The sequence below is a fragment of the Enhydra lutris genome, unplaced genomic scaffold (genome assembly GCF_002288905.1).
Source record: "Enhydra lutris kenyoni isolate GAN:26980312 unplaced genomic scaffold, ASM228890v2 scaffoldscaffold38, whole genome shotgun sequence".
NCBI lineage: Eukaryota > Metazoa > Chordata > Mammalia > Carnivora > Mustelidae > Enhydra > Enhydra lutris.
Window position 1 is genome coordinate 4,155,052 of NW_019154122.1, and position 19,745 is coordinate 4,174,796.

Sequence of the window (19,745 nt, forward strand, 5' to 3'; positions counted from 1 at the left end):
AGTGCTAGACTGACCTTATTTTACTGGAAGTTATTTGGAAATGAGTATGATTCAAATCTCTAAATTTATTCAAAAGAGTTGAGACCTAGAAATCTATTTTTGAACTGTATTCCCCAGTTTCCTGCATTCACTGGACGAGAGAATGGGACTTACTGAATCTAAAGTAAAATGCCATTTTTGAACCACTCTTTAAAACTGCTGCATCACCCAAAGATTGGATGTGTCAGGTTAACACTTGTGCTTAATACTTGGGCTTCTCTTGGCTGTTTTCGTTTAGTCTAGAAGAACCTGTGCTTACATTCTTAGAATATGGCTCTTTATCAGTACTTTTACAAATTATGAACTTTATGATTTTTTTTCCCATTTGCAGTAAACTTACATGGTAGAAAATCTGTGTTGTGCTAAAATGTTGAAAAATCCCAAAGCAGATGACCATGGTTTTGTGCTGCCAATCCAAGTCTTTGCTAAGCATTTTCTGAATCCTACCTGTGTTTGTAAACCTATTTAAAGAAGAGTCGCTTACCTAAAATACAAGCCTCATTGGGAGCACAAACCCTTTGGCCCTTTTTATTAAAATGAATTACCTCTAAATAATCAAATTTTATCTCTAGGTGGAGTGTTCCAAATATTTTTGATGCCACAGTTTTTCTTGGCCTTTTTTTTTTTTTAATAACTCACCCAAAGAAAATGTCTAATGTTCAATCCAGCATTAAAAAAAAAAAGTTAGAAGTAACTTTTAACCAAAATGTACATTTTCCTTAGTAAATATTTTAACAAATGCTTTCCTGTTTGGCTAAATGCTGAGATTTTAAACACTGGTATCTCCACCTTGGCAAATAGAGGTCTCATTCTTTTTTGGTGGTTGATGACCTGTGCCTTTGAAAGTGTTGCTCAGGTGCTTTTCTGGATCACAAGTCCTAGAGAACTTGCCATGAGTCTTTGTCTAGAGCGGAAGCATCTGTATGTAGTTTAAAAACTTTCCAGAAGCAAATCTGCCTTAACCTTGAGACTTGAGCTCATCCCTGATCCCAGGGATACTCTTGACAGAGATTGATACAGTTCTTTATAGTAACAGTGATTGAAAATGAGAGAAAGAGAGACCTATGACCACAGTTACTCTTCCTCCCACAGGTCCTCCAGCATACTAAATCTGGCACCCTGAATCTAGAAAATGGCCAGAATTAATAATACCATATTATATCAGAATCCCCGGCCTGCTCTCTTCCTCCTCTTACTATAAAATCAGATACGATTTTTCTGATCTTCATATCTTACATTTAATTCATATGAAACTGCTCAAAACCAGAATATGCTTCACTTGGACATTTTCTGTGGGACTCTGGTAGGGGATTGGAGCACGTTGTCTTGACAGACTGCCTTTGAGCCTCGTTGTTGTCGTACGGGTCAGGGGTATGGCCGCCCTGGACCTTGAATCCTGTCAGACAGCCCTTGGGCAGGCGTGCTTTGTGCACATGCAGTTTTCCTAGATTGCTGTTCTGGTGAGGGTGAGATCCTTACTGCATTCTTCAGTTAGCCATAGCACGTGTCGTCTGCTCTTCTGGGAAATGAGAACACCCACCAAATTATTCTGGAATGTGGCTCTTTGTCACAGTTGTGTTTTCCCTCCTTTGATGGCCTTTAGATCAATACAAATTTTAATCTGTGTGACTGTATTTGGGAAAAGAAGAGATATGCTAAAACGTTCACTTTCCTTTCTTGGATAGAGATCATTTGTCTTTGCATTCTTAAGATACCCAGTGTACTCTGTCCCCGGCAGATTCAACCTGATAAATGGCAAATAAAATTGGGAGGGATTTTAAATTTAATGAGCGGCACCATTATATATTGTAAAGTGCCACGACCATGTTATCTATACTGAATGTTAAGGTCTCCTCTTTATATATATTTTGTGAATGTATGATTAACTTTTCTATATCTCTTTTCTTCCAAAAAGCTCAAAATGCTTCACTTATCTTATCTTTTACATTCAACAACATCCCTGTGAGGTAGGTAGAAGGCAGGTATTATTACCTTCATTTTACAAATAAAAGACCTAAAGCATAGAGAGTTTTAAGTGACTTGCTCAAGTTCAGTTCCTTGGTGGCAGAACTTGGATTAGACCTTGGTCTCAACTTGCAGTCATGAGCTCTTTCTCTGTAGCGGCATTAGGGATGACCAGTCAGAAGGCTCTTAGTTGACAATGTACAGTCTTAGCATAAATAAGGGATGCGACAATGCTGAGTTCTGTTTTTGTAAAAATTGAAATGTTTCAAACTAAACTGGAGATGGAAATTAGTTTTCTAGACCTGTAGTATAAAAGTGGTCAAAATGGGCTTTGAGTTGAATTGTCTATCCCCTCAGATCTCATCAGAAGTAGTACATAATACAAATACGTAAATTCAATCTCTGTATGTTTTCTTCTATGTTTTATGCTGGGACTCACTGGAGATCTTTGTAAGTAATCAAAGCTGGTCCTTTGTCTTTAATTTTGACTTTTAGGGAACTCGTGGACTCAGTTTTCCCAAACGAAAATTCAGTTTGAGGTGGTTTGGTTTTTATCTTAATTTTTGCAACTTCAAAATCAGTAGCAATTCAATTCTAGTGTACTTCATCCTGAAATTTGTTTAAAATAGCTTAGTTTTTTGAGATAATAACATAATAATGTAAGGAATAGCTCATGATATGGTTTGGGGTGGGGAATCAAGTATGTTACAATTGACAGTGTCCTCTTGGATGAAGAAAAATTCAGTGGTTGAAACCAGGCTTTTATAAACCGTTATAGCTGATGAGGTTAATCTCTAACTTAAAACTCAGATGTTTCATTTTCAGTTCCACATGTGTATCACATATTGGTGAAAAGTGTTCATGAAAATCATTTATGAAATAAACATGCTAGGGAATAAGGTTATGTGCTTTACGAGCTGGCGTGGAGCATGGCTTTGTAGTTGACCATGGTGGGTGTCCCGATCAGAGCTCTGCTGTGCTGGCAAGCAAGACACTTCTCTCTGTGGATGCCTCTTTTGTGGAATGTGGTTAATAATACCAGCCGATCTCATAGGGCCCTGTGCCAACTCGTCCCTATCGTGCACAGCTCCTTGAACCAGAAGAGGGGTAGTTAAATGGAGCTTTGTGTCTTGGTCCCCGAACATTTCCCCTGAACAGTGTTGCTTCTGATTCTGCTAACTTTGGACAGAGTTTGCATTGTCTTTTGAGGAAAACAAATATATCACTTAGTCAAAAAACGGTAAAAATACATAGACTCTTTCCTTTCTTCCTCAGAGCCCTATGAATTTGTCTCTCTTGAGTGGCTGCAGAAGTGGTTGGATGAATCAACACCCACCAAGCCTATCGATAATCACGCTTGCCTGTGTTCCCACGACAAGCTTCACCCCGACAAGATCTCAATTATGAAGAGAATATCGGAATATGCAGCTGACATTTTCTATAGTCGATACGGGGGAGGACCAAGACTCACTGGTAATTCAGAGTGTCTTCTCTGCGTACGAAGTAATTCATGAAGTCCTCACCCTATGGTCTCTGTGATCATCTGACCCAGACTGTGCCAGCCGGTCCGAATGTTCTGTATACTTTGCAGAAAGAATTGGCTAAAGATAGAAGTTATGTAGCATTATACCTCACTTTTCATTGACAGACTTTCCTTCTGAGAAAACCATCTGGTAGTATTTTGTTACTTTGTTCAGTACTCTTCAGGTACTTGCACCTTGGTCTGGTTGATGGCACATCTACTTAGATGGTTACTAAGCATGCGAATGGAAGCTGCTTGATTCTGCTTTGACTATAGAGCTGTATATAACCACATAGTATCCGTAGTCTGTTTGGTTCTGGTTGTCTCTCCTCAAAACATTTTATTTTTATCGGCAGCATAAGCCCCACCTCCAACCTATGGTGAGTCTACAAAAACGAAATTGCGTGATCACCCTCCCTTCTTTTCCTAAATTAAATGCTGTTCTCTGAATGTGTACAACTTACTGCATAAAAACTGGCATTTAACTGCGTGGCCCAGGCCTTCTCTTGTAAACATCTGGAGTTTTGCTTTCTAAATTTGTTTTTGATTCATGATCAGTGAACTGAGCAGTGATAAGCTCTTTCAAAGAATCACATCTCATAGAATTCCTACAGCTGTGAGTTTTAAACTGGCCTTTGGTGGGTTTTTTTCCCTGTTAGTGTTCTGTGCTTTGAAGTGTCCCAGTATTTCATACTGACATGAAGCTCTCAATTAACGTTATATAGGTCCCAGATATGTTGTCCCCCCCCAACTTAGAGCCTCAATTATTTAACTCTAGTCTCATAAAATATGTGTCTAAACCTTGTAGAATACTATACTTGATGGCATAGGCTATTTTAGCATATTACAACATTTCAGCTCTCATTGTTCTTTCTTTATGCGGATACGAGTTTTGCTGTCTTGAAATCTGTACCACCTAAATAATTCAGGCCATAGATCAGCTTTCCCTATTGTCAAAACTTGTGACTTTGCTTTAAAATTCTGTGTTCTGTGAAGTCCTGACACTTTGCTCACAGGTAACATGTGCACAAACAGACTTCATTTGCTGTCCCTCTCTCCCACCTCTAGTGAAAGCCCTGTGTAAGGAGTGTGTGGTAGAACGCTGTCGTGTGTTGCGTCTGAAGAGCCAACTGAATGAAGATTATAAAACCGTGAATAATCTGCTGAAGGCAACGGTCAAGGGGTATGTTACACAGCGTATACTGTTGACAGTAAACCGAAATAGTTGTAAGAGGGAACAACCAAATGGCTTGTGACCTAGAGACAATAGCAGTTAGGGTTTTTTGAAGAAAGAGGAGTAATGATGTGGATGACAGGGAGGTTAGACTGTGCAGTGATCGCCACTGTGGCTGTGATGAACAAAGGCGAGTCACCCAGCCTTTGTGACTGTATTCCATCCATCAGAAAGGTAGAAGCAGAGGTACGGATCTGAGGTCTAACCAGACCAAGGCGGTGTGTTAGTGCGTGTTCAGGTGTGGGGGTGTCCCTCTAGAGAGGCTGGAGTGTATTAAATGGTACCCAGAGGAGCATCCTTGGCAGAAAAACCCAGCGCCACTCCCTAGCGGACCTCTGGACCCAGGAACCAATAAACTCAGGTGGCATTTATTAATGGCGCTTATTATAGCTAGGTTTAACTTCTGTTCTGTATTTTCCAAATAAAGAGTAACCTAGTTTGTGGTTTTTGTCATTCTCCAAATAGTCTCATGACTCCTTAGTTGTGTGTATAGACATGGCTGTATGTGAGGACCTGTATGTACGCTTGAAGGTGCGGCTGTTCACGTGTTTCGGGGTAGTAGTCAAGGGAAGGAAAGTAGCTCATTGGGTTGTGTTTGGTGTGAATGTAATTGAGGAAGCAGGTAAGACTTGGGATAGAAACAGAATCTGAGATACCCGCATTTCAGTAGTGAAGAGTGAAAATGGCCAAAACATGGGACTGGGTTAAAAATTGTGTGGATGGGGATGCCTGGGTGGCTCAGTCAGTTAAGCCGCTGCCTTTGGCTCCAGATCATGATCCCAGGGTCCTGGGATCGAGTCCCGCATCAGGCTCCTCGCTCAGCAGGGAGCCTGCTTCTCTCTCTGCCTCTGCCTGCCTACTTGCGCTCGCTCTCTTCTCTCTCTGACAAATAAATAAATAAAATCTTTAAAAAGATTGTGTGGATGGTAGCAAATTTCGAATGTTTGTAATTCATTTTCGTTCATGACCTTTACATGTAAAGGGGGAGGGCATTAGGAAATGTTACTTGCATGATTTCACATGGTCTCTCTTCCGCAGCAGTGATGGATTTTGGGTAGGGAAATCCTCCCTGCGCAGTTGGCGTCAGCTTGCTCTTGAACAACTAGATGAACAAGACGGTGACGTAGACCAAAGCAATGGGAAAATGAACGGCAACACCTTGAATAAAGGTAATGTGAAAAGTCTGTGTCGGTGGTCATGGGCGGCACTGCAGAATTCCCACCTGTGCAATTTCAGAAGCCATTTTTAATAAACCAGAAGCACTCAAGTGTCTCAGAACAAATAAAAAGATTGTTTAAGTTATACTGAAATTGAGCAAGGGCTCAGCAGCTCACGCGAGGCGTTCTGTGTGCCCTGGCATCCTTTTTCCTCCTGGTCGCTCTAGTTAATCACAGGCAAAATTCTTTTTAATTCTGCTGCAGACTAAAATTTTTAAGAAAGGTGAGTCTGCTGCCAGTCGCATAGGATATTGTCAGCTCAGTATGTTTGGTTATAGATTATCTGCCCCATTTACAGGCTGCCTTTGGCAAATAAAGTGACCCTGTACTTCTGCATTTCTTCATCCAGGAGAGAAGGCAGCTTATGAATAGTATTTTCTTAAATTCTGCTGAGTTTTCTGAAGCTGTGCTTTCAAGTAGGAAATTATGTTAATATAGGTCAACCACTAAATTGAATTTTATAATCAGTGTTTTACAAGATACAAGGGGAATTAAGGCTCTAAAAATTATTTGTAGGTTTAAATTAGAAGCTAGTGGTTTGATCAGTGTGTTCAGGCACAATTAGTGACCCTCAAGCAGTTGTCTCACCTCGTTCTCTTATCCACTTATTAGGATCACATACATAGATTTTTAAAAAATTATCTTTTCATATTCTTAGCCTTTTTACTGAAATATTCTGAATTTCTGAATATTCTGGCTCTTCCCATATCACTACCTTTTAATTTTTTGTATATTTTATTTTAATAAATGGACTAGGATTATTATTTTTTTTTTTTTTTAAATTTTTTTTTTTTTTTTTAATTTTATTTATTTATTTGACAGACAGAGATCACAAGTAGGCAGAGAGGCAGGCAGAGAGAGAGGAAGGGAAGCAGGCTCCCTGCTGAGCAGAGAGCCCGACGTGGGACTCGATCCCAGGACCCTGGGATCATGACCTGAGCCGAAGGCAGCGGCTTAACCCACTGAGCCACCCAGGCGCCCTATTTTTTTGAAGGAAGTTAACACACAGTGTTATATTACTGTCAGGTGTACAACACAGTAATTCAGCAACTCTTACTTTATAAGACAATAAAAACCTCAAAGCCGCTATTTGTTTCAGGCTGTGATTTTTAATGTTTTTGGATTCGACCTTTTTTTCCCTTTCGGTTAAAAATAATCTGTACAATTCATGAACTTAACCTTAGTTTCAGTGTTATTGTTCTGTCATTTGAAAACTCTATTTTTAGTAGCATCATGTGACACGGTGTGTTAAATATTTACTTGGTGCTCTTTTAAACTTCTTTGTGTTAGTGGTCTTTTTTTTTTTTTTTTTTTTTAAAGCTTTTAAGTAATCTCTGCACCTAACAGGGCTCAAAATCAAAACCCAGAGATCAAGTCACACACTCCAGCAACTGAGCCAGCCAGGCACCCGAGTGATTGTTCCTTTTAAGTCAAGTCAGATGCCATAATAGGCAGTATCTTGATGTTGGCCTAGCTTAAAAATAGTTTTCATGTTGGTTTGAGAGTAATATGCTTCTCTTCTCCCCCTTCCTCCATTCAGAGATTTTAAGAGCTTGAAGCAGAGCAGAAGGTACAAAGTAAAATCTGGAAGCCCTTCTACAAATATAATCACTATAAATGGGGTTTTATTTTGTCTTTTAATAATGGCAGTCCTATAGGTGCAGTCGTGCATTTTCCTCTATTAGAATATATGGCTCTTCTTATTTAGTGGCTGAAGGAATCCATACATTATTGTATGGATGTATTCTATTTATTTAACTGATTTTTTTTTCAGTTTTGTACAATTAATATATAAGAACAGATAAAGTGAGCATCCTTACATATGCTTGTACCTACATCTTTGCATAAATTCCCAGAAATGGTTGGATCAGAGAATTATAACCATTTATAATAGCCATGTACTGATACGTATTGGTAAATTTTCTCCAGAAAGTATATACAGGCTTGTTTTTCCATGCTTTTATCAACATGAAAAATAAACCTTTCACATGAGCTATTACTAGTCTGATATATGAAAAATGACTTAGCAGTGTCAGGGGTTTGCCTTTCAAAATTACCATTGAGATCAACCATGGTCCTTTATTTAAGAAGTTCTTGTTGTGTTTGTGATAGAGTGTCGTTCCTATGCCTGTTTTTTTTTTTTTTTTTTTAATAGAAAGATTTTATTTATTTATTTGTCAGAGAGAGAGAGAGAGAGAGCAAGCACAGGCAGACAGAATGGCAGGCAGAGGGAGAAGCAGGCTCCCCGCTGAGCAAGGAGCCCGATGTGGGACTCGATCCCAGGACACTGGGATCATGACCTGAGCCGAAGGCAGCCGCTCAACCAACTGAGCCACCCAGGCGTCCTCCTATGCCTGGTTTTTTACTGAGCTTTTTAATGGTTAGTAAATATTCTTTAAATGTCTTATGTACTTAAACTAAAACCCATGGATAACTATTCTAATCTCCTTAGACTTAAGACTTTCTATGTGACCGTGTAACTGGTATACACAACTACAAATTCATGGTGACGCAGTGTAGACAGATAGGAAAAATGAATATTGGAAGAGAAATGGTGACGGGAAAAGCTCAGTTGTTAATATATATTTTTCATGTTAAAGGTTAAGTCCTTATTTCTCATTAGTCTTTTCTGAAGCTTTCTTTTCAACCCCTGAAAGAATAGGTGGGTGAAAATGACATGTAGGTGATTAACTTGGTTTATGATCCTGTATTCTGAATAGCTTGACTAGAATTAATGGAAAGATATGTAAAGTATTTTTCAGTTTGAAAAAAGGAACATTTTCTTGCATAATATAAATCTTGAAAAAAGGAAAACTGCCATTCAGATATTTTTCTTCCCTTTTAAGGGAAAGAAATATAACACTTCCTAACAGTAGCAGGTAGGAATCACTTGGGTCTAATTTTCAGAATGTTTTAAGTTTTCTTTGTTCAAAATTGTGCCCAGTCATATCTCTCTGCTACTTTGAACTTCAAATATAACAGCTAGAGTGGTTATTATCTGTATTTCTTTTGATTAGATGAATCAAAAGAAGAAAGAAAAGAAGAGGAGGAGGAATTAAATTTTAATGAAGACATTCTTTGTCCACATGGTAAGCTAGAAGCATACGTCTTCCCTTGCTTGTCTGATGTTAGCATATCATAAATGTGTTGTTCAGAGTTTCGCTGCATTTCTTAGGGGTTAGGCCCAGACACGGCAGTCAGGGTAGGAGTGCTGGCTTTCTAGCCTGTGCTTGGTCATAAATGTTTCTTTCATTTCCCGCTAGTACCCCTCATATCTTCTGCTCTTTCCTTGCAAGAAATTTAAAAAAAAAAAAAAAAAAAATGCAAAATAGGATTTTTCCCATATTTACAGAAGAAACTTTCTTGCCACTTGCCACGTTGAAGGACTATCTGAGTTAAAAGGAAGAATTTCAGTTGTGTCCCATGACTGTGAGTCTTTGCACTACTTGAACATTTTCACAACAGTGTTTATACATTTTAATATTATCAGGGCTATTTCTGGTTTCATTTAATGACCAGCTATTTCGTTGTCATTTAATGACCAGCTGCCGTGTGCTGTGTACTCCTAATAATAATTTCCAGGTTTTTATTTATCCGGTGTATCTGGTTGCGTATTATTTTTCTTAGGGAGTGCTCACTTCTAGTAAGTAACTTTTTGCAAGGAACTGATTGTATATGAGACACGGTTTAGCGCTGTGAAAGTCAAACAGGCATTTGCTTCTCAAAGCCATTTATGCATAAGTGTCCCCACCCCCCACCCCATCCCCGACTGTATCCAGCTCTTACCAGTTCATTAGGAACCAATGCATGGTATCTCAACGCCTACCCACATGCACACAAGTCCTTTTATATCCGGAGTCCTTGAGGACATTAGTGATTATAGTTGTCACTCGAATGATACTTGCATGCTGACCTTTTGGACATTGTTGCACTGTACTTCACGGAGTCGTTGAGGGACTGTGCTTACTTGTTTACTGGCCATACAGCTGGGAGGGGAAGTCATCTTGGGGTGTGGATTTGCGTCTCGGTGGATTTGCGTCTCGCGGGGAGGGTCACAAAGCCGTCTTTCCTTCCTGTCCCATCACCTTGCCTCCCAGCTGGCCTGGCTTGCACTGTAATGCATAGGAGGAACACAGATGCAGAGAGGACATGACCTTGTGTGTGGTTGGCAGGTTGAGTAGAAGAAGGTGAAGTGAATAGCCAAGAGTACATCAGTTGTTCTCGTGACGCTTTCATACCAGCTTTTCTTTTCCCTTAACCATCACAGCAAGGATGCAGACAGTGGGGTACGTTCCTCCCTTTTGAGAGTTGAGGCCTCTGCGACACAACGCTGACTTTCCTGCTCGGTGCCCCCCAGCTGTTTGAAACTGTCAGAACTCAGACTCTCATCTTAAGCCTTGGCTCACTGACTTTTGCTCAGTCTTCCCACCTCTTGTCTCATCTTGTCATTTCAGGATCACAGTTGTGACAAAAAGCATGGCAGAGCTGAATGTGATTTCAGGACTTGTGCTGTACTCCTCAGCTGAAAATTTGAGCACAAGAGGTGGTTTTTAGGTCTTTAGCCTGATGTCAACTCGTGGCTATACTTTACCTTGAATTTGATTTTATTTTTTTTTTTACGTAAGTTGTACTCTCAGCAAGGGGCTTGAACCCACGACCGTGAGATCAAGACTCGCATGCTCCACCCGCTGACCCAGCCAGGCACCCCTACTTTCTCTAGTAGTTTAAAAGGATGGTTCTCAGCGATTGTGTTTGTGGCCCTCACTTTTCAGTGAACTGTGTGTCTGTGGGACCCAGGTTTTCAGGTGCAGGATATTGGACCTTACTTAGAAACCCACTTCACTCATTCGGTTTATATTAAAGCTCATTCGTGGTGGTAGTAGAACACTACTGGTAGTAAGAGGGTAGTACACAGGAACTGAATGTTGACCGTGTGTCCGTTAGTTTTTTGTTGTTGTTAACTTTGTTTTGTTTTGGTTTTTTGTCTGTTTTGTAAGGGTATAGATACTAACTCATTTAGCCTCTACAACAACCCCGAGTGGTCAGTATTCGTATTACTGTCACATCCATCATACTCAGGAGTAAGTGAACTGAGTCACAAAGAGGGGTACCCTTGAGGGGTAGTTTTGCAAAGGCTAGGTATATAATTGTTGGAAATTATTTTCTGTCAAAACCCGGAAGGAATTGCATCTTTCAGTGTACCATTTGTCCAAAGCCATTCTTTGTAGGTTACCTTTTTTCTTTCATTTCTGGCACATTGGAAGACTTTGTCTCCAGCGTTGTGACCTCTCACCTCAACCTGCCTCTGTGCGGGCCCGACCTCCTCTGTTACGTGAGAGGCTCTCCGGGTGCTGTGCGTGGCGCTGAGGCTGCTGATGACATGCTTGCTGTTGGGCGGCCCCTGGTTGGCCTCTTGCTCTGGGGAATTCCCACTGCTTGGGATCTGCTCTTAGGCCTTTTCCATAAGCATCTTCCATCTTCCTGCTTGCAGAGTGCTGACTGGACTGTCAGAGCTCTGGGGTCGTGAGAGACAAGAAGGTTTGGGAACCTCTGCCTTCTGTGTGGAAACACATAACTCCATCTCAGTTCGTGCCCACATTCATCTGTGCACCTTGTTCCCCGGTGCAGGGGCCTGAGGCTGCGTGTTGTCAGAGAAGCCTGTGGTATTCTGTGGATAGAGTGGCTTAGAGCATGAGGAAGGGACTGAGAATTTTACTGCCTCCTAAGTACAGACTTGCGGTCCATTTACCTGTTTTTTAATACCATCTGTGCTTCTGTGCGCTCCCAATTCCTGGGTCACTGGGGGGCACTTCTGCAATGTAGTGAATCTGATTACTTCCTGACTTTTGCCAATTTAAAATTCATTTTTCTTGTGTCCCATCCATTTCCTCTTAAGCTTCAAAAATTTTTGTTGGCACGGCTCCCGCAGTGTTCTCTTTATCCATCATCATGATTTTATAAATTTTTTAAAAAATCCCTTTACTCTGGGGGCGCCTAGGTGGCTCAGTCAGTTAAGCAAGTGTCCAACTCTTGATTTTGGATCAGGTCATAATCTCAGGGTTGTGGGATCAAAGCCAGTGTTGGGTGTTGGCCTCCGCATGCAGTAGGGAATCTCCTTGGGACTCTCCCCAGACTTGGGACTCTCCCCAGAGAGAGGGCTTACTCGGCCCCTCCCCCCACATGCGCATATGCCCGCACACACATACACTCTCTCTCAAATAAATACTTAGAATTTAAAAAAAAAAAAAAAAAAAAAATCCCTTGGAGCACCTAAGTGGCTCAGTGGATTAAAGCCTCTGCCTTCCGCTCAGGTCATGATCCCAGGGTCTTGGGATCGAGTCCCGCATCAGGCTCTCTGCTCAGCAGGGAACCTGCTTCCTCCTCTTTCTCTGCCTACTTGTGATCTTTGTCTGTCAAATAAATAAAAATCCCTTTACTCTGTTTTAATGTTATTTAGGAGGCACTGAAAATCCAGTTTGAGAATTTTGTTTTTATCTGGATGTCCTTATTACAAATTTGCATATTTTTCCTGTAAAATCCCAGTATATCTATAAAGCCCTGTGTATATTTAATACATCAGAGATTTATGTGAGTTAATCACTGGATTATATTCCATTAGGAGATTTACTACTGCCATAGAGTTCAGTATTTATTGCATATGCTATGTATGCATCAAACTTTTTTACCCAGTTCATTTTGTATTTAAGTGGATAACCTGCCTGCCTGCCTGCCTGCCTGCCTGCCTTCCTTCCTTCCTTCCTTCCTTTGAGAGAGAGAGAGTCAGCCAGAAAGGGAACACAAGCAGGGGCAGTGGAAGAGGGAGAAGTAGATTTCCCATTGAGCAGGGAACCTGATGTAGGGCTTCATGCCAGGACCCTGGGATCATGATCTGAGCCAAAGGCAGATGCTTAATGACTGAGCCACCCAGGCGCCCCAACCTTTTTTTTTTTTTTTAAATAAAATTTATTTATTTGAGTATCTGCATGCTAATGAGCTGGGGGAGGGGCAGAGAGAAGCAGACTCCCTGCTGAACTGGAATTCCCCCCGGACCCCCCCCCCCCCCAAATCATGACCTGAGCTGAAATCAAAAGATGGACACTTGGGCGCCTGGGTGGCTCTGTGGGGTAAGCTTCTGCCTTCAGCTCAGGTCATGATCTCAGGGTCCTGGGATTGAGTCCCGTATCCAGCTCTCTGCTTGGCAGGGAGCCTGCTTCCTCCCCTCTCTCTCTGCCTGCCTCTCTGCCTGCTTGTGATCTCTGTCTGTCAAATAAATAAATAAAATCTTAAAAAAAAAAAAAAAAAAGTGGACCCTTAACTGACTGAGCCACCCAGGTGTCCCTAAACCTTTCTTACTGCACAATTTGCTTTGCAGTTGGGCAGTTTAGATCTAGATTTTGTGGGTGAGGATATTTATACACAGTCTGAACTCATTGTTTACTAGATTCCTGTTTTTTACTGGAAGAATCCTTGAGGATTAGGTTATCCAGTATATTTGGTGAATTTGATCTCTCATGGCTGATTTGATCTTGTGTTGAGAGATGTTGCTCCAGGATGAATTTCATTGATTGGCTTTTTCTTTTCAAATTTAGGAAAGTGATACTTACTACAGGATACAAGTCTAAAAATTCATATACCACAAGTAAAAATTAGTGATTGTGAGGTCATAAGCAGGATTCAGATATGTTCAGTCATGGCGGTTATTAAAATAATAGGACATGGGGTGCTTGGGTGGCTCAGTTGTTAAGCATCTGCCTTGGGCTCGGGTTGTGATCCCAGGGTTCTGGGATCGAGCTCCCTGCTCGGTGGGAAGCTTGCTTCTCCCTCTCCCACTCCCCCTGCTTGTGTTCCCTCTTTCACTATGTCTCTGTCAAATAAATAAATAAAATCTTTTTTAAAAAAATGATAGGACACTAACTTTAGAAATATGGTAAGAAGTACAGGGGAGAGGACTTTGTTTATTCAATCAAACTGCAATGAAGTGATTTATTAAAATAGTCTCCTGAATTCAGAAATAAATTTAGGTTGTTCTTTATACATATCCAGCATTGAAATGCCTCCCGTCAGAACTAGGGCAACATGTCCCCAGTGACAGGAAATCCCCTTAAAGTGTGTGTGTGTGTGTTTGTATTACTGTTTCCTTTGTTCACGTACCTCTTCTGAATCAGGTACATGGTTCAGCACAAACGTAGCCTTCAGTCTTGTGGGGGGAGAGCAAAAAAGAAACCAGTTTAAAATTATAATTGCCTTGGAGTTCTTTTAAATCAGATTGTGGAAATCTACTGTCATCTTTTTTATGGCTGCATTATATTTCATCATAAAGATGTACTAAATTAGAATCCGATAATCCAGTTAACATTTTATTTTTTCAAAGATTTATTTATTTATTTGACAGACAGAGATCACAAGTAGGCAGAGAAGCAGGAAGAGAGAGAGGAGGAAGCAGGCTCCCTGCCGAGCAGAGAGCTGGATGTGGGGCTCGATCCCAGGACCCTGGGTTCATGACCTGAGCTGAAGGCAGAGGCTTTAACCCACTGAGCCACCCAGGCACCCCTCCAGATAACCTTTTAAAAAAACTTCCCCAGTTGTCTGAGGATAGACGTATTGGAATAGGTCTTCATGACCTCAGGAAATTTAAGTCAACAATCTACTCAGAAAGAAGGTTAATTTTTACAGTGTGACCTATTTGCTCTGATAATAAGTTCTCTAAAGCAATCTTTTCTTGGGGTTATTCAAAGCTCAATGAGAGATAGAAAGGAAGACGATGCATTTTAAGGTGTTAGAAATTTGGGGGTTTGGATGAGACAGACCTGAGGTTATATCTCCGCTTCCTTATTAACAACCCACGCCGGTGACTGGGTAGATCAACTTCACTGATTCTGTTTATTTTATAGAACCTGTAAAGCAAAAAATGATGATACAGTACTTTGAAAAGTTACTGGCTTTATTTTTCTTAGATATAGAGGTAGAAACAAATGTATGGCTTTGAAAACCTAAAGATTTTGGCGGGGGAGCGTAATGACTACACCTAATAATGTAAGTGCAGTTCACTAATTTACTGGCCAGGGACAGCTGAAACAACAGGAAGTAGAAGCAGAAAAGGGGCGAGGGGTAGAGAAAGGCAGACAGGCCCCCTGAAAGCCTGATATGGGCAAGCAAGCAGTAAACTGATGTGGGGCCCTTAAGATTGGGAGTTGCTGCTGCCTGGGCATTCCTGTGATGGGAGAAGAGGATGGCGGGTGGTGCTGACCAGTGTTCTCCTCTGGGTTTGTATTGTTTTTTAAGATGTATTTATTTTATTTATTTCACAAAGAAAAGCAAGTGTGCAGGGGTGGGCAATGTGGACAGAGAAAGAGAGACTCTCCCCGTAGACTTCCTGCTGAGCAAGGAGCCTGACATGGAACTCAGTCCCATGACCCATAAGATCATGACCTGAGCCAAAACCAAAAGTTGGAGGCTTACCTGACTGAGCCACCCTGGCACCCAGTCCTTTGCTATTTTCAAAGATTCCCAGGAACTGGGGTGACCAGCAGTAGTAAGAAAGCCAACTGGATTTTGACTGGAGATGGTTTTCTTATTGAACAGGGCTTGCTTTATTCAACTTGAGTTGATATGTGAGAGAATGGCTCTGGTAAGATTGGATCCAACCTTGGGTGCCTGGGTAGCTCAGTGGGTGAAGCCTCTGCCTTCAGCTCAGGTCATGATCCCAGGGTCCTGGGATGGAGCCCCACATCCAGCTCTCTGCTCAGCAGGGAGCCTGCTTCCCCACCTCTCTCTGCCTGCCCCTCTCCCTACTTGTGATTTCTCTGTCAAATAAATAAATAAATAAATCTTTAGGGGCGCCTGGGTGGCTCAGTGGGTTAAGCCGCTGCCTTCGGCTCAGGTCATGATCTCAGGGTCCTGGGATCGAGCCCCGCATCGGGCTCTCTGCTCTCTAGGGGAGCCTGCTTCCTCCTCTCTCTCTGCCTGCCTCTCTGCCTGCTTGTGATCTCTCTGTCAAATAAATAAATAAAATCTTAAAAAAAAAAAAAAATCTTTAAAAAAAAAGATTGGACCCAACCTATTTCTCCGGCCGGAGTGGGTGGAGGTAACCGTAGGCGAGTGGTGAGTGTGGCATTTGAATGTGAGTGGAGGCACATTGCTGTTCAGCCACCCTGGGTACCTCAATCCCCAGAAGGCCCTTTTCACTGCTTCCTTTGCTGACAGGTAGAGAGAGAGAGAGATGGGAAGTGCTTGGCTCTAGTCTTCTACATTTGTGTGTTTTTTTTGTTTTGTTTTGTTTTTTGTTTTTTAATTGCCTGGTGTTTCAATCACAGACTTCGATTAAGGACATACAGGAATGGCTAGTTCTTCAGAATTAAGGATGAAATTTAAAGAGTTTTGAAACTAAGGAAAAGAGTGAATTACAGGAAAGAAAGAAAAGAGTATCTATAAATTTTGTTTAGGTCGAAGGAGATTTTGGGGGGCTCTATATTGATTTTTTTTTAAAGCTCCCCCCAATATAATCTTTTTTTTTAACTCAGGGGAGTTATGCATATCTGAAAATGAAAGAAGACTTGTTTCTAAAGAGGCTTGGAGTAAACTGCAGCAGTACTTTCCAAAGGCTCCCGAGTTTCCAAGTTACAGAGAATGCTGTTCCCAGTGCAAGGTACTGAATGTGGTGCTGCCTCCTGGGGAAATCACATGCCGCCTCCCTGGATTGATTTTCCCCGGGAATTGACATTGTACTTCTGTGGGGGGAGTAGGGAGGAGGCATGTCCTGTGCTGTCAGCAGGGGGTGGTTGATTACTTCTTGTTTCATTCTCTTACAGATTTTAGAAAGAGAAGGGGAAGAAAATGAAGCCTTACATAAGATGATTGCAAATGAGCAAAAGACTTCTCTTCCAAATTTATTCCAGGATAAGAACAGACCGTGTCTCAGTAACTGGCCAGAGGTATAGTGATCCCCATAAAGTAGGATAGAATTCATCTTAACCTTTTAAAGGCGCTTTGCAAATGCCTAATGAACTGTTTGGGAACAACCCAGAGTGCCTCTGATTCTCATTGTTTAGTTGTCTCATTGGAGGGTTTACCCTAGCTGAGCCTTTCTTGGTAGAGGGCTATATTTGCATGATATGTGTAAAACTTGAAATAGGAGAACGACAGCATATGGGAAAACATTTTCCCTAAAGAGGTAGGTGAGTTAATGGACATTTGCATGTGATTCTCTTGTTCCAGGAAACGGATGTTCTATACATCGTGTCACAGTTCTTCGTAGAAGAATGGCGGAAGTTTGTTAGGTACGGCCCCAAATTTTGTATTTCCTTTTTCTTTTGTTGTTGATTCTGATATTTTTAACAATTACTAGGGGCTCCTGGGTGGCTCAGTCGGTTAAGCGTCTGCCTTCAGCTCAGGCTGTGATTGAAGAAGGCTCCTGGGATCGAGCCCCACATCGGCTCCCTGCTCAGCCAGGAGCCTGCTTCTTCCTCGCCTTCTGCCTGCCACTCTGCCTACTTGTGCTCTCTCTCTAGCTCTCTGTCAAATAAATAAATAAAATCTTTAAAAAAAAAAAAAAGTATTTATGGATTCTGATCACAGTACCTTCGATGGTTACTTTTTTAGCATATGCTAAAATTTTCTTTTGTTGACAATTAAATACATTACAGATGTAAAAATAATTATTTTAAACATCTTGAGTGATTGTGGTAGTGATTGATGTATGTTGATCCTCTTTGTCTCACTTGAGTAGAAAACCTACAAGATGTAGTCCCGTGTCGTCGGTTGGAAACAGTGCTCTTCTGTGCCCCCACGGGGGGCTCATGTTTACATTTGCTTCCATGACCAAAGAAGATTCTAAACTGTGAGTTTCTTCTCCTCATGTAATTTTTCTAGTGATTAATAATGAATGCTTAGGTAATTTTTATCTGACACAAGCAGTGTATTTGAAGGATCTAGGCCTTTGCCTAACTGTGGGGTTTGTCCTTTCAAAAGCTCCACTAGAGTGAGCACTCCCCTTTAAAAAAGGAGTGGTGGGGGGCAAGACTGCTTCCATATAGCAGGTGAGAATCTGCCTGAAACTGCCGTGCTCTTTGTGTCTACCTTGTCCTTCCCAGAGCCCGAATCTTCTTCTCCCAAGCTGCCAGTTCCAGTACTGCCTCTCTGGTTTACCTCTTCCAGCATCCCTTAATCACCAGGGGCTTGCTTGTCCTCATTTTTCCTGCAGCCACCGGGCTTCTGCAAATAGATGAGGAGGAGGAAGGCACTGTGGCACCAGAGCAGAGCTACTGGGCTGGTCATTTGCAATTCTGGGGTCTTAAAGTCAAAATTTTTGTCCCACTCACTCTTCAAGTGCTTCCAAAAGGACTCATGTCTGAAATTTACCCATGATATTGCCATTTTATCTTTTCAAAGAATTGATAACTATGTAAGAGAACATAGAATGTCTCTGATATTGCTTATAAACTGTGAACATTGGAACACATACATAATCATTCCTTTGGGACTAAGAGTAGAGGTAGGGAGTTTACTATTCATGTTAATACTTTCACATCATTTAGGGAAGCTTACAGTTACTAATTTTTCTTTCTGTGGGGTAGCTGGGTGGCTCAGTGGGTTAAGCCTCTGTCTTCAGCTCAGGTCATGATCTCAGGGTCCTGGGATCGAGCCCCACATCAGGCTCTCTGCTCAGCAGGGAGCTTGCTTCCCCCTCTCTCTGCCTGCCTCTCTACCTACTTGTGATCTCTTTCTGTGTGTCAAATAAATAAATAAAATCTTAAAAAAAATAATTTTTCTAGTTTCTCCCCTAACTCTTTTTTTCCTTCCTTCCTCTATGCGGGTGGTGTTGTAAATGCTAGACATCAGGAGGATAACTATAATAATACAGCTGTGTGTACCAGGCAACTTAAATATTAAACAGTTCAAATAAAACTGAAGGCCCCTCAGTCTCAACCTTTCTTCCCTTCCTCCCTTTCTCTCTCCCTTTGTTCTGCTTACAGTCATCTCGGGCCTGTAGTTGAGGTTTACCTTGCTCAGAAAGTACTACTTAAAAAGCAATATTTTGCTTATTTGAAAATGGGTTTTACAAGCAGACATCATATGATATTTATCCTTCATTCAGTTTCAGTTTTTGAGATTTAGACTTACAAGAATTGTTGATCCCTGTAATGTGAATCTTGAGTTTCACTGCTCTAACACTCTCCTTTTGTATGAGGTTTACTGCTGTTCTTTGTTGAGGATGATGTATCTTTTTCTTAACTTTTCTATATTAAATATTGGTCTTAGTGATTTGGCGATTTGGGTTTGGGAGACTAATGGATTATTTTAGTTCTCTTAATTTCCATGTGTCTTAAGGCATGTTGTGTTTTTTTGCACAGTATAGCTCTCATATGGCCCAGTGAGTGGCAGATGATACAAAAGCTCTTTGTCGTGGATCATGTAATTAAAATCACAAGAACTGAAGTAGGAGATGCAAACCCTTCAGAAACACAGTATATTTCTGAGCCAAGTAAGTTTTCATATTTGTTCGTATAGTTAACACATGACATTTTAAGAGGGAAGGAGAGTGTGTCACTGTTGTATTCCCTATTTAAAATTAACGATCAAAAATAAAATAAAATAAAATTAACGATAATGTATTCAGGTCTAAACAAATACACCCGAGGTGGGAATTATTCTATACCCCTCTCATTATTTGTACGTTTACTAGTTGATAGTAAGTGAATTTCCTTACTGGTATTATTAATATCCAATAATTAATGGGAATTAAGAGTAATAGCTATTTAATGAATGTTCA

At 41.1% G+C, this 19,745-nt stretch overlaps 1 protein-coding gene across 7 annotated transcripts in view; it reads left to right on the forward strand.

Annotated features, from left to right (window-relative positions):
- Nucleotides 1-19,745, forward strand: part of LOC111154599 (ubiquitin specific peptidase 48) — a 94,054-nt gene that overhangs the window by 49,943 nt on the left and 24,366 nt on the right. For 4 of the 7 annotated variants that reach the window (XM_022514273.1, XM_022514279.1, XM_022514275.1 and 1 more), the window contains 9 exons: nt 3,280-3,477; nt 4,595-4,709; nt 5,799-5,929; nt 8,995-9,066; nt 16,498-16,622; nt 16,786-16,908; nt 17,192-17,253; nt 17,703-17,813; nt 19,327-19,457. In XM_022514273.1, the coding sequence (XP_022369981.1) occupies nt 3,280-3,477; nt 4,595-4,709; nt 5,799-5,929; nt 8,995-9,066; nt 16,498-16,622; nt 16,786-16,908; nt 17,192-17,253; nt 17,703-17,813; nt 19,327-19,457 (1,068 nt within the window). The remainder of the gene's footprint in view (nt 1-3,279; nt 3,478-4,594; nt 4,710-5,798; nt 5,930-8,994; nt 9,067-16,497; nt 16,623-16,785; nt 16,909-17,191; nt 17,254-17,702; nt 17,814-19,326; nt 19,458-19,745) is intronic. The other 3 variants (XM_022514274.1, XM_022514278.1, XM_022514280.1) reach the window with 2 other exon arrangements.